A 15862-nucleotide genomic window follows, 5' to 3' on the forward strand; every position below is an offset into this window, starting at 1 on the left:
CTTCCCTGGCGGTCCAGTGCTTAAGACTCCGTACTTCCAATGCAGGGGGCATGGGTTCGATACCTGGTTGGAGAACTAAGATCCCCCATGCCCTGCAGCGAGGCCAAAAAAAAAAAAAAAAGAAAAAGAAAAAGTGAATCAGATCAGCACACTCCCCTGTTGAAAACACCTCAAGTTGCCTCACCTGTTCTTGAAATAACAAATCCATTTTTAAAAACAGCTTTATTGAGATAAAATTCACATACTGTACAATTCACCCATTTAAAAATGCACAATTTGGGAATTCCCCGGCAGTCCAATGGTTAGGACTTGGTGCTTTCACTGATGGGGCCCAGATTCAGTCCCTGATCAGGGAACTAAAATCCCACAAGCTGAGTGGTGTGGCCAAAAAATAATAATAAAATAAAATAAAGTGCACAATTCGATGGCTTTTAGAATATTCACAGATACACGAAACCATCACCACATTTTAGAACATCACCACCCAAAAAAAATACCCCACTCCCTTTAACCATCACCCCTAATCCTCTCCTGGGCAACCACAATTCTGTTTTCTGTATAGATTTCTCTATTCTGCACAGTTCATAGAAATGGAATCATTTGATATATGGTCATATGTGACTGGCTTCTTTCACTTAGCATAGTGTTTTCAAGGTTCATTCATGTTGTAGCATGTGTCAGTACTCATTCGTTTTTATGGCTGAATAACATTCCATTGTATGAATGGAACACATTTTGATTATCCATTCATCCACTGATGGGCATTTGGGTTGTTTCCACCTTTTGGCTCTTATGAATAACACTGTTATGAACATTCATGTACAGGTTTTTATGTAGTTGTGCTGTTATTTCTCTGGGGTATATACTGAAGAGTGGAATTTCTGGATTACATCATTTTTAATCATGCTGAATCATTTGAGGAACTGCCACACGATTTTTTCAAATTGGCTGTGTCACTTTACATCCCCACCAGCAGTGTATGAGGGTTCAATGTATATTTTACACCTTCCCATTCAAACCTATCTGTGGTCTGAAGCAGCAAGCCGTTTTCTACCTTGGGGGGCCTTTGCACACACTTCTGTTGTCCTAAAATACTCTTCCCACGTCACTCCTCAGTGCAGCTGACCCCATCCACCCTTTAGTTCTCGGCTTACGTGGGACCTCCTCAGACAAGCCATCCCTAAGTGCCTCATCTAAGTAATGCATCCACACACCATTTTCTCCATCACTGAAACTGACCCTTAACAGTTAACTTGTTTTCATTATTATTTACTTGTTTGTGTGTCTCCCCTATTGGAATGTAGCCTCCCTGAGGGTTGGGCCATCTCTATCTTGTTCATCCTTGTGTTCTTAGCTTGGTTCGTAGGATGTGCTAGATAATTGTTAGTTGGTTGGTTGGATGAATGAATGAATGAACAAAAGACGAAACGAACGAATCCATGGGTGATGAAGCTAAGAGAAGGAAGAAGGTGTTTCTGAGGTTTGTGACCACACATAGTAGACGCTCAATAAATATTTGTGTTACTGATGAGGCTGTAAGTAATAAAGATATGCACAACTACACACACACAAAAAAAAAACGTAAGAGAAAGATGAATTCACTCCTTTAAGAAAGAAGTGAGGGATGTCATTGAAAGTCATAAATCTCAACACGAGTGCTCATATAGGAGATAGAAAGGGTTGCTTGGTCTATTCCACTTTGCAATCTGCTGAAGACATGCATCTCCTCTCCTCTCTGTTTTATAGAAAAATCACTCTGAGCACTTTGGTGCACTGAGCACTTTGGAACTCTAATTACATGTGACACACAAATGGAAAGAAAAATAGGAAATCAAACAATTGAGCCAATAAGTTGCAATTTATATGGGGACTTAATAGCAGCAAAATGCCCTAAGCCACTCAGAATTTCCTCAAAGCACTTTGCAGATGGACATCACAGGAGCTGTCATGAGAATGAAGTAGAGAATGTCTAAAATGTGCCTGAGTTCCTTGGTGACATGTCAGTGCTGTGAATCTTAATGTCCATTTTCACAATATTTCTCCAAGGTCAACGCTACGTAAGACTTTCTGAAGTCTGTCTCTAGCTCACCTTTGCAGTCTGATTTCTCAACACTGTCCCTCAGTCTCTAAGCTCTAATCATCTCAATCTCTTAGAGCTTTCCACCCCATCATGCTCCTATCCCCTCTCACCTGCATCAGCCTAACTCCTACCAGGTTTCATTTTAGAGGTCACCTCCTCCAAGAAGCCTTCCTTTCCTTTTTCCTTCTCCAGGCTGGGTTAGATTCTGTATTAGTTAAGATTCTTAGGTTGACTTCTGATTCTGCACGTAAAAAGCTTTGAAGTCTCCACTCTGTCCCAACAACAAGTGAAAAGCTGAACAGACTGAAAAATCATCAACTCTTGTCGGATCCATAAGAGAGGTGAAGATAGAGCAAACTACTGCCCCCAAGATTGGTGAAACAGGTGAATACAGGGAGTCCAGCTTACTGAAGCAGGGGCTCACAAGCAGAACAGTGCTGGGGTAGGAAAATCGGAGCTGTCGTGGATGAATTGCCTGAGGTTCAGTGTGCTCAAGTCTGAGAGTTAAAAGCCCCAGGGGACCCAGTCACAGTGGGGCTCCACACTTTTCTGAGGTTTTCCTCCAGAAGCTCCATCAAGTTCTCACAGTAAATATCAGAGAAAAGTCCCCTCATAGTTCCAGCAGGGAGACAGGAAATAAACCATTTTGAAATACACCAGAGTATTCTGTTCTTCTTAACCAGGTCTGCCCTTAGGAGAAACTAGTTAACCAGAGGGTAACCTGCTAGAGTATTATCAGAACCTAACTGACTTGGAGGAAGGGAAATGTCCAAATCCAGTCAGCTCCAGCCTCCACATGGGAGAAGGGAAAAAAAGAGAAAGGATGTAAATTACTAATATCAGAAATGAAAGAGGGGATAGCACTACAGATCCCATGGACATTAAAAGGATAATAAAAGAATATTATAAACAACTCTATGCCCACAAATTTGATAACTTGGATGAGAACCCACACAAGAAGAAATAGATGATCTGAATAGGCTTACATCTACTGAAGAAATTGAATCAGTAGTTAATAACCTTCTAAAACAGAAAGCACCAGGCCCAGATGGGTTCACTAGTGACTTCTATCAAGCATTTAAGGAATAAATTATACAAATTCTCCACAGTCTATTTCAGAGGATAGAAGCAGAGGGAATACTTCCTAACTCATTCTATGAGGCCTGCATTACCCTAATACCCTAACAAGGGCATTTTCAGAAAACTACAGACTAATATCTCTCATGAAGATAGATGAACATAGATGCAAATAGTCTCAGCAAAATATTAGCAAATCAAATCCACCAATGAATAAAAAGAATTACATACTATGACTGTGATATTACTTTTAAGAAAGACATATCAGTATAATTGGTCATTCGGCTGACCAAATATATTTCTCACACGTATTTGGTTTTCCTCGTTGGTTCGTGGCTCACAGCTCCTGAAACCTTTGGAATTTCCTAAGTTTTGAGAATGGTCAAGTTACCTTTTGTTATGCGAATGAGGTGACTTTTGGAAGGCACCTAAGGATGGGCTGGTTGCCCATAGAACCAACCATGTGATTAGAGGGTTGGAACTTTCAGTCCTACCCCACTGACCTCTAGGTTAGGGAGACGGTCTGGAGATTTGATTCGATCACCAATGGCCAATGATTTCACCAATCATGACTATGCAATCAAGCCTCCATAAAAATCCAAAAGGATGGGGTTTGGAGAGCTTCTGGATTGGTGAACATGTGGAGATGTGGGGAGAGTGATGAGCCTGGAGAGGGCACACTCTCTCCCCTCATACCTTGCTCTATGCATCTCTTCCATCTGGCTGGTCCTGAGTTATATCCTTTCGTAATAAACCAGTTACATGTTTCTGAGTTCTGTGAGCCACTCTAGCAAATTAATCAAACCTGAGGAGGAGGTCGTGGGAACCTCTGGTTTAAAGCCCAGTGGGTCAGAAGTACAGGTAACAACCCAGGCTTTCGACTGGCATCTGAACTAAGGTGGGGGGCACTCTTGTAGAACTGAACCCTTAACCTGTAGACTCTGATGCTCTCTCCAGGTAGAGAGCATGAGAGTTGACTTGAATCGCAGGACACCCTGCTGGTGTCTGGATAATTGTTTGTTGGTGGGAGGAACCCTCCCCACCAGTGTTAGAACTGGATCCAGGAACCCAAAAGAATGACCAAGTAGGATTTATCCCAGCTATGCAAGGCTGGTTCAATAGTCAAAAATCAATTAAGGCAATTCATCACATCATCAGGCTAAAAAAGAAAAATCTAATGATTATGTCAATAGATGCAGAAAAAGCATTTGACAAAATCCAGCACCCATTCATGATAAAACCTCTCAGTAAAATAAGAAAAGAGGGGAACTTCCTCAAGTTGATAAAGAATATCTACGAAAAAAACCTATAGCTAACATCATACTTAATGGTGAGAAACTAGAAGCTTTCCAACTAAGATTCGGAACAAGGCAAAGATATCCCCTCTTACCACTCCTTTTCATCACACTGGAAGATTCTTAGGTTGACAGAAACAGAAACCCAACTTAAAATGACTTTAGCTAAAAAGAGAATCTATTTTTGCTCTGGGAAGTTCAAGGGTAAGGTAAACTCAGGCTTCAGATCTCTCTTACTGTTGGTTCTCCCCCGCCTTCCTCCTTCTCTCTCCCTCTTTTTCTCTGTTGGGCTCACTTTCTTCTACTGCAGTTGGGGATAAGCATTCCTGGAACATTAGGTTGCATAAAGGAAAGAGAATTAACTTAACACATGTACTACAATCCCTGACTCCATCTAGTATGGAATCTGGGGACAACTGGTAGGCAGAGTGTTGAGGAAAGAGGAAGCCCAAAGACTTTGGCTGCTGTTCTAACACATCCAGGAGCTAGCTCTGTGAGCTTGGGCAAGTCACCTGACCTCTATCATTCCCACTTTCCTCATCAGCAAAATATAAAAAATAACCTAGGCCATCAGTTTTCACACTTTAACAAGCATCAGAAACACAGGGGGTGGGACCCTACGCCACAGTGCCTGACTGACTGGTCTGGTTAAAGCTGGAGAATTTGCACTGCCAATAAATTTTCAGACGATCCTATTGTTGCTGGTCCAGGGACACACACTTTGAGATGATTTCTGGGGACTTTCCACATCTGAGATTCTATGGATCTAAAAGCTGTGGGGATAAGCAAAGGAAAAGATTAAGAATGATAAAACGTTTTTAGATTTGGAATCATGATTGTATGAGGGTGTTTTGTTGCTGTTGATTTGATTTTTTTTTTTACTGTGCTAAAATATATATAACATTGGGACTTCCCTGGTGGTGCAGTGGTTAAGAATCTGCCTGCCAGTGTAGGGGACACAGGTTCGATCCCTGGTCCAGGAAGATCCCACATGCCAAGGAACATCTAAGCCTGGGGGCCACAACTACTGAGCCTGCATGCTGCAACTACTGAAGTCCATGTGCCTAGAGCCCATGCTCCACAACAAGAGAAGCCACCACAATGAGAAGGCCACACACCACAACGAAGAGTAGCCCCAGCTTGCAGCAAGTAGATAAAGCCTTCAAGCAGCAACGAAGACCCGAAGCAGCCAAAAAAAAAAAAAAATATATATATATATATATATATATATATATATATATATATATAAATATATAAATAACATAAAATTTACCATCTTAACCATTTTTTTTTTGGCTGAGCCACGTGGCTTGCGGGATCTTAATTCCCTGACCGGGGACCCCAGGCCCCAGCAGTGAGAGTGCCGAGTCCTAACCACTGGACCGCCAGGGAATTCCCCCATCTTAACCATTTTTAAGTGTACAGTTTAGTGGCATTAAGTACATTCACACTGTTGTAACCATGACCACCATCCATCTTCAGAACTTTTTCATCCTCCCCAAATGAAACTCTGTATCCATGAAACACTAAATACCCATCTCCCCTCCCCCCAGCCCCTGGCAACCACCATTCTACTGTCTGTCTCTGTGGGTTTGACTACTCTAGAAACCTCATATAAGTGGAATCATACAGAACTTGTCCTTTTGTGTCTGGCTTATTTCACTTAGCATGTTTTCAAGATTCATTCACTTTGTAGCATGTATCAGAATTTCCTTCCTCTTCAAGGCTGAATAATATTTCCTTGTATGGGTAGACCACATTTGTTTACCCATTCAGCCATCCATAGTATAGCTGTCTTTACTGTGTGTCAGGACTTTCATTTCAACAAAGGTGGAAGATTTAACATGGTTATTGTAGGGTTTCCCAGGAAGTCAATCTGAGATGGAGATTAGCATACAGGGGTTTGTTAGGGACACCCTTGGGATTGCCACCTAGGGAAGGGAGGAGAAAGAAGCAGGACTGGGCACAGGGAGAAGCTGAACTATGATGTGGTCCCCATGACAGACAGCTCTGTACCTTAGTCATTTTCCCTCTGTGCATGTCTGTGTCCAAATTTTCCTCCTCTTATGAGGACATCAGTCATTGGATTTGGACACACCCTAATCCTGTATGACCTTGTCTTACCTTGTTTACATGTGCAAAGACTCTATCTTCAAATAAGGTCACATTCACAGCTTCCAGATGGAGACAAACTTTAGAGGACACTATTTAACCCAGTACACATGTGATATCTGGAGCTGTGGCAGCCACCTTGCAGCCACGAGGCAATAAGCCTGAGGACCAAAACCAAAATACTGAGGACTGTGGAGCAGAAGCAAAGACATAGCCTGATTCTTAATGAAATAATTGTACCACAAACCCAACCCTGAGCTTGTCTTCGTCCACACCAGGGGTTGGCATACTTTTTCTGTAAAGGGCAAGATAGTAATATTTTACAATTTTCAGGCCATATGATTTCTGTTGCAACTATTCAGCTCTGCTGTTGCAGCAGAAATGCAGCCAGAAATTATATGTAAATGAATGAGCATGACTGTATTCCAATAAAATTATTACAAAAACAGGCAGCAGACCGATTGGCTCACATACCATAGTTTGCCAATTTCTGCTCTGGACTCATTGTCAAGTAAATAATAAAAACTCTTATGATTTAAGTCTCTACCAAATGTATACCACCTGCTATATCTAGGACAGGGTTTCCCACACTTGGCACTATTGACATTTTGGGCTAGATAATTCTTTGCTGTCTGTGCATTGTAGGCTGTTAAGTGGCATCCCAAGCTTCTACCCATTAGATGATAGTAGCACCCTTCAGTTTTGACAACCAGAAAACATCTCCAGACTTTGCCAAATATCTCCAGGGGAGCAAAACTGTCCTTAGTTGAGAACCACTGATCTAGAGTAAATAGCTAGAAATGTAATCACCAGGTCATAGGGTATGTGAATTTACAATTTTTCCAGGTCTGCCAAATTGTTCTCTAGTATTTATCCTCTCATCAGTATAATTTCAAGTCTAGTGATTCACTTGTTTAAAGTAAGCTCTGTTGCCTACAATAAAGTGATTATTGCCTGAGCAAAGCACAATATGTCTGAATTTTCACAGCAGGAGTACAAGTTTAAATTTATATTTTATTTATTTTTTGCCTGCGTTGGGTCTTCGTTGCTGCGTGTGGGCTTTCTCTAGTTGCGGCGAGCGGGGGCTACTCTTTGTTGCGGAGCACAGGTTCTAGGCATGTGGGCTTCAGTAGCTGCGGCCCGCGGGCTCAATAGCTGTGGTTCATGGGCTCTAGAGCACAGGCTCAGCAGTTGTGGCACACGGACTTAGTTGCTCTACCGCATGTGGGATCTTCATGGACCAGGGTTCGTGTCCCTTGCATAGGCAGGCAGATTCTTAACTACTGCGCCACTAGGGAAGCCCCATGGGAGTACAAGTTTAATCAGCCCTATCTCCTGTGACTCCAGTAATCAAGGAATTAGGTTTTATTTAAGTGAGCTTTACCCTTTGCACTTAAAGTATTGATGAGACTACAGTTATGGGCTGGTTAATCTTTTCTCTCCTGCTGTGGACATTCGTCTGCTGTTTTCTCTTTACTTACAACAAAAATATCCTTAAGGGAGAAGTAGCAAATGAATAAGTAGGAGAGCCCTGGAGGAATTACCCCATCTTTCCAGGTATCAGAGGGTTAAATAGGATAAATATGAGAGATGAGCACCGTGCTGCTCTGGCTCTATTGAATGCAAGGGACTTTCCTAGGAATAACTGTGATGTAATTGAATATTGGACTCACTGAAATATTAATCCTCTGTTTTCCCAGTGGGTTTGGGTCATGGTCCCTGTTCTGTTTCTTAAGTGGATGCTTAATAATCCTGATACATCAACAAGGGCCATAACAAATATTTATTGAGTGCCAAGCACTTTGCTGAACGCTTGATACATTCTTTCTTTTAATCCTCACAACAACCCAATGAGGTAGGTGTTTTGATTATTATTCCCATTTTACAGATGGGAAAGTGGGGGCTCAGAGAGATGAAAATTATGCCCAAGGCAGGGCCCAACATTGCATGATGGGGCTAGAGTTCAAACCTAGGCTTCTCTGGCACAGGGTGTCAAACCACTGTGCTATAACTCTGATTTAGATTCAAGAACTCTGTTGTTCACCAGGCCAATACCTGGCATCAAATCTGGCCCTGGCATTAATACATGGCTTCAGGAAACACAGCTGTTTGGAGGAGGCAACAGCTGTTCATTCATTTATCACTTCACCAAGCCACATGAATTAAAACACCGTAAGGTAAGGCTCAGTTGGTCTCCAACACCAGGATAGGTTATTATTGATTTAATTAAAGAAAAGAAATACTACGCACCCCCCCAATACACATACACTTCCTGCTAGAAACACTTGAGTTTTGATTTCTGTAGAAGGTAAAGGAATGATTTGCGGCAAAAAATTTTTTAATGTTATTGATAATAACAACTCTATGTACATCACCACGCATGTCTGAAAGTGGGAAAGACAAAGCAGGATGCTTACCATTCACTCATTCGTTCCTCCCCGCTCTCTTTCTTTCTTCCTTTCTTCCTCCCTTCCTTTCTTCCTTGCTTTCTTTCTTTCTTCCTTTTGACAAATATTTACCGAACACTTGCCATGGGCTAAGCCCAGTTTTAAGCACTGGGGTACCATAGGAAGTCTTCATGGCCTAGAAAAATCTATCTTATTTCTTTATAAGAAAGAGGCTGCACATCCTTGCAGTTGGAAAGTTTTCTCTGAATAAATGTATCAACTGGATTTCATGAACTATTTCTCAAAATAATCCCCTTAAACTCCTCCTCCCTTAAAGATCTCCAACAGGACATGAAGGAGGAGGAAGGGAAACGGATGAACAGTCCTAGAAAAATATCCAGGCATGTGCTCGGCAGTAAAAGTGGCCATAGGCCTTTCTCACCTTCTGAGATGGCCCACGCTCTGTCTGGGGAGTGTGTTTCTCTCTAAATAAATCCACTTCTTACCTATCACTTTGTCTCTCACTGAATTCTTTCTGCGATGAGACATCAGGAACCTGAGCTTCATTAAGTCCTGAAACCAGGTGTGTGATCTCAGTTGGAAAACCGTGGGTTTTGGCCAGGTTTGAGTCCTGGCACATGGGTTCAAGTCCCAATCTGAGGTGCACAGTTTCAGAATCCGTAAGGCCTAAAAGCAAATAAAGCCACCTAAAAGAGAAAAAATAATGAGGGATGGGGAGGAAAAAGAAAAGAAAAAAAAAAGTGGCCATAGTCTGGTGAATATCTGCTTCTAGCTTCCCTTTCAGGGCATTTTTCCCCTCTCACTCCCTCTGTATTAGGGCTGCCATAACAAAGCACTACAGACCGGGGGGCCTAAACATCAAAAAGTTATTTTCTCACAGCTCTGGAGGCCAAAAGTCCAAGATCAAGGTGTCAGCAGGGTGGGTTTTATCTGAGGCCTCTCTTCTTGGCTTGAACATGGCCATGTACCCGTGGCGTCTCTCCTTCTTCTTATAAGAAGACCAGTCATACTGGATTGGGGCCCAGCTCTAATGACCTCATTTTAACTTAATCACCTCTTTAAAGGCCTTGTCTCCAAATACAGTCACATTCTGAGGTCCTGGGGCTTAGGACTTCTGCACAGGAATTTTAGGGGGACACAGTTCAGCCCATAACAGCCGCCCTCCCTCCCTCTTCCTAAGTCCCCAGTGGTGACATAATGCTAAAGAGCATTAACGCTGGGGCCAGACAGCTGTGTGACCCTGGTCAAATTATTTAAATGCTCCGCCTCAGTTTGCTCATCGGAAATAAAGGACTAATAATCACACCTGTCCTATTACATCGGGTCGTTAAATGAGTTGATACAGCTAAGGCATTTAGAACAGTGCCTGGCACAGAGTAAGCACCGTGTAAGTGTTTATTAAACGTGAAAATAAAAAATGCATTTTTACTAAAGCGTTAGGAGAGTGTTACATGTCACTCTCCCAAAGAATTTGCTTTTTCTAGACAATACTCAACATCAGTGACAGAATCGCCAGTTCACAATAGGGTAACTATATATATTTGAGGGTGCGGGCCTTCCAACATTCTTCAAAGCACACTGTTTAGCGAGTGCATGATCTACTATAAAATAGTAACAGTAGCCAACATTTATTAAATGCTCACGGGTGTGCTGGGCACCGTGCTCAGGGCTTCCTGGTATGATCTTATTTATCAGGTAGGTACTATAGAAGTAGGTACTATTATTCCCAATTTACAATTGAGGAAATGGAGGCTCCAAAAAGCCTCATCTCAAGGCCAAGTTCCCCAGTTAGTGAATGGGGAACTTGGTGGGCCCATTCTAAGGTGAGTCAATTTAGGGACTGTCACCTGCAGAGTACTGGGGGGAGAGGAGGTCTTCTCTTCTCCCCCACTTTTCCATCACCCCCTCTTCTCCCTCTGCTGAATGACACGTCCCCAGTGCCCACGGCCAAGGCTGCACTCTCTCTGCTAGAGAAAACATCCAAGCTGCCGGGACCCGACCCAGCGGCACCTCACGAGCCCAGCATTTTGAGGGGCAGGCTTCCAAACAGGGTAATAATCGTCCCATTAAAATTAATGTCCATGAAGTGAGCCGTTAAAAGCGTGCAGATTAAAACGGGGGTCGGGGGGAGGGAATTGTTCAATTTAAATCCAAAGGGCCTTTTAAATAGACACTGTATCTTCATTCTTGGAACATTACACTGGGCAATGGATCAGGTCCCCTCTGCAAAGACTAGGGGGGATTAAGGAGGTGAGTCCCAGGAGAATGGGGAAGTGGTTCTGGCCAGAAGCAAAGGGAACCAAGGTTTATCCAGGGCCCGCTGCATGCCAGGTGCTTGGCATACATTTCTCTCATTTAATCTCTGCCCCATCCTAGGAGGGAGGTATTATTATTCACAGATTACAGGGGGCAGTATAAAACCATGGTTAAGAGTTTAAAGCCTGCGGCAGACTGCCCGAACTTAGATCCAGGTTTATTCCTCATTAACTCTGTGATCTCCCGGCAAGAGACCTTACCTCCCTGTGCCTCCGTTTCCTCATCTGTAAAACAGGATAGTAACAGCACACTCTCACCACCCTAGAACGTGGAAACTCACTTTAGGCAGTGTAGACAGGGGCCTCAGCCCAGTAACCTACACAGAAGGCACTCAGTAAGTGTTGACCATTATTAAATAGGAGAATTGGGGTTGGGTGGATCTAAAGAGCCACCAAGATCACAGAGCACAGCTGGGATCTGAGCCCTGACCGTGCTGCAGGTCAAGGGGAAATCTCTCCATGATAAATCCAGACCCAAACTAAGTTCATAGTCTTGAAGAATCTTTTCCAAGTGACCAAAGGACTCCTCAGGCCTTGGCAACGCTCTGCCCGTGGGAAGAAGAGCATCAGAGCTGCCTCATCAGGACCTAGAAGGCTGGCTTGGAGCCGCCTCCAGGTTCCCCCAGTTTTCTGAATCCCCATGGATTCAAGGCGGGTGAAGGTCTCATTCTCCTCCGAAGAATCCCGAGAGTCCCTTCACCCATCTGCACCTTCCAGATTTTCTAGTCTGGAGGGTCATAGGGGCAGTTCTCGGATTGGGGAAAAAAAAAAAAAAAAAAAGGAGCTAAAATTCCCTGCCGGAGGCCCCCATCCCCGACCCCGCCGACCCCTTAGAGTCGCCATTGCGCGTTATATCGCTAGAAACTAACCCCTGCAGGAAAGTAATTTTGACAAAGGAAGCAGACAAAAATAAGTTTCCTTCTGGAAAACCCCTTGTGAGGGTCTTTCGGGCGGAGGCGCGGTGTGCCGGGAACAGCCGAGACTAAGGGCCGACCCCCCTAATCCTCTCCCCGCCTCCATCAAGGTTTCTAGCGGCGCTGCGGGCGCTTAAGGGTCTGGCGGCCTATCTCAGATGGGGGTGGGGTTGTGCGTCGGGTGTGCTCGTATCCGCAGCCTACAGGTGCGGAGTCAGACCTGAAAGTAGGCAAGTTGGGTTGGATCCGGCCCTCTCATGAGATTTTTGAATCGACCCACCTCCCCCAAACCAAACAATAGCTTCGGAACATTTTTTGAATAATGCAGGAGAAAACCTCCCCCGGCGCTCCACGCCTCCGCGAGGGTCTCCCGCGACCCCTGAAGCCAGAGACCCAAGCGGCCGGTCGCCTTCAGGCGTCCCAGCGCCCCGCGCTCCTCTTCTCCCAAGCCGCGTGCCCCCTCACTGCCGGCGCCGCTAGGGTTAAAAGTTACCTCTTGGTTTCTTCTGCCTGCAGCCCCCCCCCCCCGGGGCCGGATGATGTAACCCCCCTCCCCGCGCCCTCCCCGCCCCCTCCACCATGTGACACTTTAATTAATAATAGCGCCGTCAGCACAACAAACGCACAACACAAGGAGAAACTTGGTGTCCAGGGGAGGCCCCCGGCGACTGGAGCGCGGCGGAGGCAGGCGCAGAGGCCGAGGCAGAGGAGGCGAGGGGCGACCGACGCGGGGAGGGAGCGAGGCGAGCGGTCATGTGCCCGTGCCCCCTGCACCGCGGCCGCGGCCCGCCGGCGGTGTGCGCCTGCAGCGCGGGCCGCCTGGGTCTGCGCTCGTCCGCCGCGCAGCTCACGGCCGCCCGGCTCAAGGCGCTCGGCGACGAGCTGCACCAGCGCACCATGTGGCGGCGCCGCGCGCGGAGCCGGAGGGCGCCGGCGCCCAGCGCGCTCCCCACCTACTGGCCCTGGCTGTGCGCGGCCGCGCAGGTGGCGGCGCTGGCGGCCTGGCTGCTCGGCAGGCGGAACTTGTAGGAACGCGGGGCTTCTTGGTGGGGCCGGAGCCGAGACCCAGCCGGAGCGAGCAACAGGTACGCGAGCGAGCGAGCGAGCGCCAGCGCGCGGTGTCTGGGGACTGAAGACTTGCGGCTGGCTTGGGAGCGGGAGAGCCTCAAGTTTGGCGTTCTTCTCTTCCCATCTCCTTCTTCCTCCGCAAGGATCTCGGTCCCCCTCCTAGGCAGTCCCCACCTCTCCTTCCAAGTACCGGCTCCACCGTTTCTGCCCCTTCTTTCCGAGTCCTTAAGCGCATCTTGCCACTCTCTCCATCGGGGTGGCTTTGGGAGGACTTTAGCCTCCGTAAGCCCCACCAGCGGCTCAAGCAAACACACAGTATAAGTAAAAACTGGGCTTGCTCTGAGAACAGTCACAGGCCAAGCCAAAGAATTACAATCTATCGCGGTTTCAAGACGAGTCCTCAGTCCTCTTTCAGACGCCTGCCACTCCAGAGTCGCCACCGTTTCCATCACCGCCGCTCCAAACCCCCTTCTCCTTAAGTGTCACTTCTCCGGTTTCTGTTGCCCGTCTCCCGGCGCCCCGAGCACTTCTCGCGACTTCCTCCCCCTCCTGGTTTCTGGCCGGCTCCGTCTTTCTCCCTAGCTAAGTTTTCCTCCGCTCTGGCAACTTCATCTCCCTTCCAGCGAGGTGTCCCGTTTGAGGAGCTTGGCCTCCTCTTCACCAAACGGAGGAACTGAGATGAAGAAGATGCCCCCAAGTGAGCTGGGATCGGAGGCTCTCAGGGAAACTCCAAGGGGAAGCCTTAATGAAAGAGCATCAGTTGAGCTCTTTCTGGGTGCTAGGCCTTGTTGAAGGAGGAGGTGTTTGAGAGCCTGCAGTATGCTAGGCACTGCGCGGCGGGGGTGGGGGGTGAGTATGGAGCGCTTAGTGTGTCTGGTACTAGTAGGAGAAAGGTACTGAGCACCTACTGTGCGCTGGGCCCTTGGGATTGGGGAATTACTGAGCACCAGCTGTGCGCCTGGCACTGTGCTAGGCGCTTTAGGGGAGCAAACGTGTAAGGATCGTCTTTGCAGATTCTGGAATAGAGAGGAGAGCTGCATGAGTGCGAGTGGAGAGAATCAGGCTGAGCCCACCAAAGGTGGGTCTAGGGCCGGAAGGTGAAGGTCGAAGGTGAGAAGGCCAGCCTCAGGATGCCATGGCCCATAGAAACCGAGCGCTCGGGTCGCGGCTGAGCCCCGCGGTGCGCCAACACCCTGGGAAGCTGGCGCGGCGCCCGCAGAGAGAGGCGGCAGCCGGAGCGTGGGGGGTGGCAGCGCCCGGGGAGATGCGGGGGTGCGCGGGGTGTGAGCCGGGAGCGCGGGCGACAGATGTCTCGTGGGCCGGCGCAGCCCGGGCGCTGGCGAAGAGAGGTGCGCGCTTCGGGACGCTCTCTGCCCGGCTCGGAGGTCCCATCCGATTCTCCACCTCCCGGAAGAGAGGCCCGGGGCTGCCCTCGGCCGCAGAAGCCCAGGCTGGGGCCGCCGAATCCTAGAGGCAGGACCAAAATTTTGGACGGGGGCACGGGGAGGTGGGGCAGAAAAAGGGAGCCAAGCAAGAGACGGGAAGCCCAAAGTGTGTAATTTAGGGAAAGGCGGAATGAAGGTGGGAAAGGAGGCAAAGAAAAAACGGGCGGCGAGACGAGGAAAGAAAGGCGGGGGAGCTGGAGAAAGAGAGAGTTTCTGGAGGACAAGATAGTGGGAACGTGGATTAGAAAGATGGGAAGCGAGAGGAATCCAGTAGAAACGGGGAGGAGGGCTAGGACACCGCTTCCTCCAGGCTTGGAGACCAGGCGAGGCTGGGGAAGCGCTGCCTTCTCGGGACTAGACGGTGCAGGATGCTGGGCGTCCCACCCAGGGGGCGGAGAGCGCCCAGCCAGAGCCCGACTGGAGCGCGTCGGGGCCGGGGGTGCTCACGGGGCCCTCAGGAGGAGGCTGCCGCCCTGGAGGTGGCCCGAAACCTCCGCGAGGGCGCGCGGGGCGAACGCAGCGCGCCTCTCTGAGCTCAGGCGCGGGGAAGGACCCACGCGACAAGGAAGGGGTACGGGGAGGAGTTTTCGCCGGTGCGGCGTCAGCGGATAATTGTCGTCGCAGTTTATTTCCCCTTCCTGAGTCTGATTCTGCCCCAGAGCCCCGTGCTACGTCCCGACTCCAGGCCACCTCTTCAGCATACCCCTGGGTTCTCCTCCATCCTGCTGTGTCCTGTCCGGGCGTCCCCAGCAGGCACACCCTCTAGGGTCCTCCCGCCTCGGGTGCCCTGACCCCAGGATGCCCGGCACGGCTTTCCTGCCGCGCTGCACCTCACCCCCTCGGATCGCCGGTAGAATGGTATTGAACAGAATGTATACCACTACCATCCCGGGGTTCGCCTTGCTGGGTCTCCCAGGCTCGGCCCCTATCACAAGGACTTGGCTTCTCTCGCTGCTACCTCCAACTCGGGCCTTTCTTGTGCTTTTGGCTTAACCGGGGGAAACCCATCTTTCCCCAGCCTTCGGTAAGTTAGCAAGACGTGAAAGGAAATCTCCTGGAGAAAGATAGTTTGTTGAGTTCTGTGTGTGGTCCTCTCCACATTTCCTACCCCAGAAGAGAAATGGGAATGCTCACAGGGTGCCTTATTT

General features: G+C 47.8%; 1 protein-coding gene across 1 annotated transcript; it reads left to right on the plus strand.

The window, feature by feature from the left end:
- The first annotated feature begins 12954 nt into the window (after positions 1-12954).
- Positions 12955-13230, plus strand: HRK (harakiri, BCL2 interacting protein). Its single transcript, XM_060118069.1, has one exon. The coding sequence runs from the start codon at positions 12955-12957 to the stop codon at positions 13228-13230; it is 276 nt and encodes a 91-aa protein (XP_059974052.1).
- The last annotated feature ends 2632 nt before the right edge of the window (positions 13231-15862 follow it).

Source organism: Mesoplodon densirostris, chromosome 15, assembly GCF_025265405.1.
Source record: "Mesoplodon densirostris isolate mMesDen1 chromosome 15, mMesDen1 primary haplotype, whole genome shotgun sequence".
Taxonomy (NCBI): domain Eukaryota; kingdom Metazoa; phylum Chordata; class Mammalia; order Artiodactyla; family Ziphiidae; genus Mesoplodon; species Mesoplodon densirostris.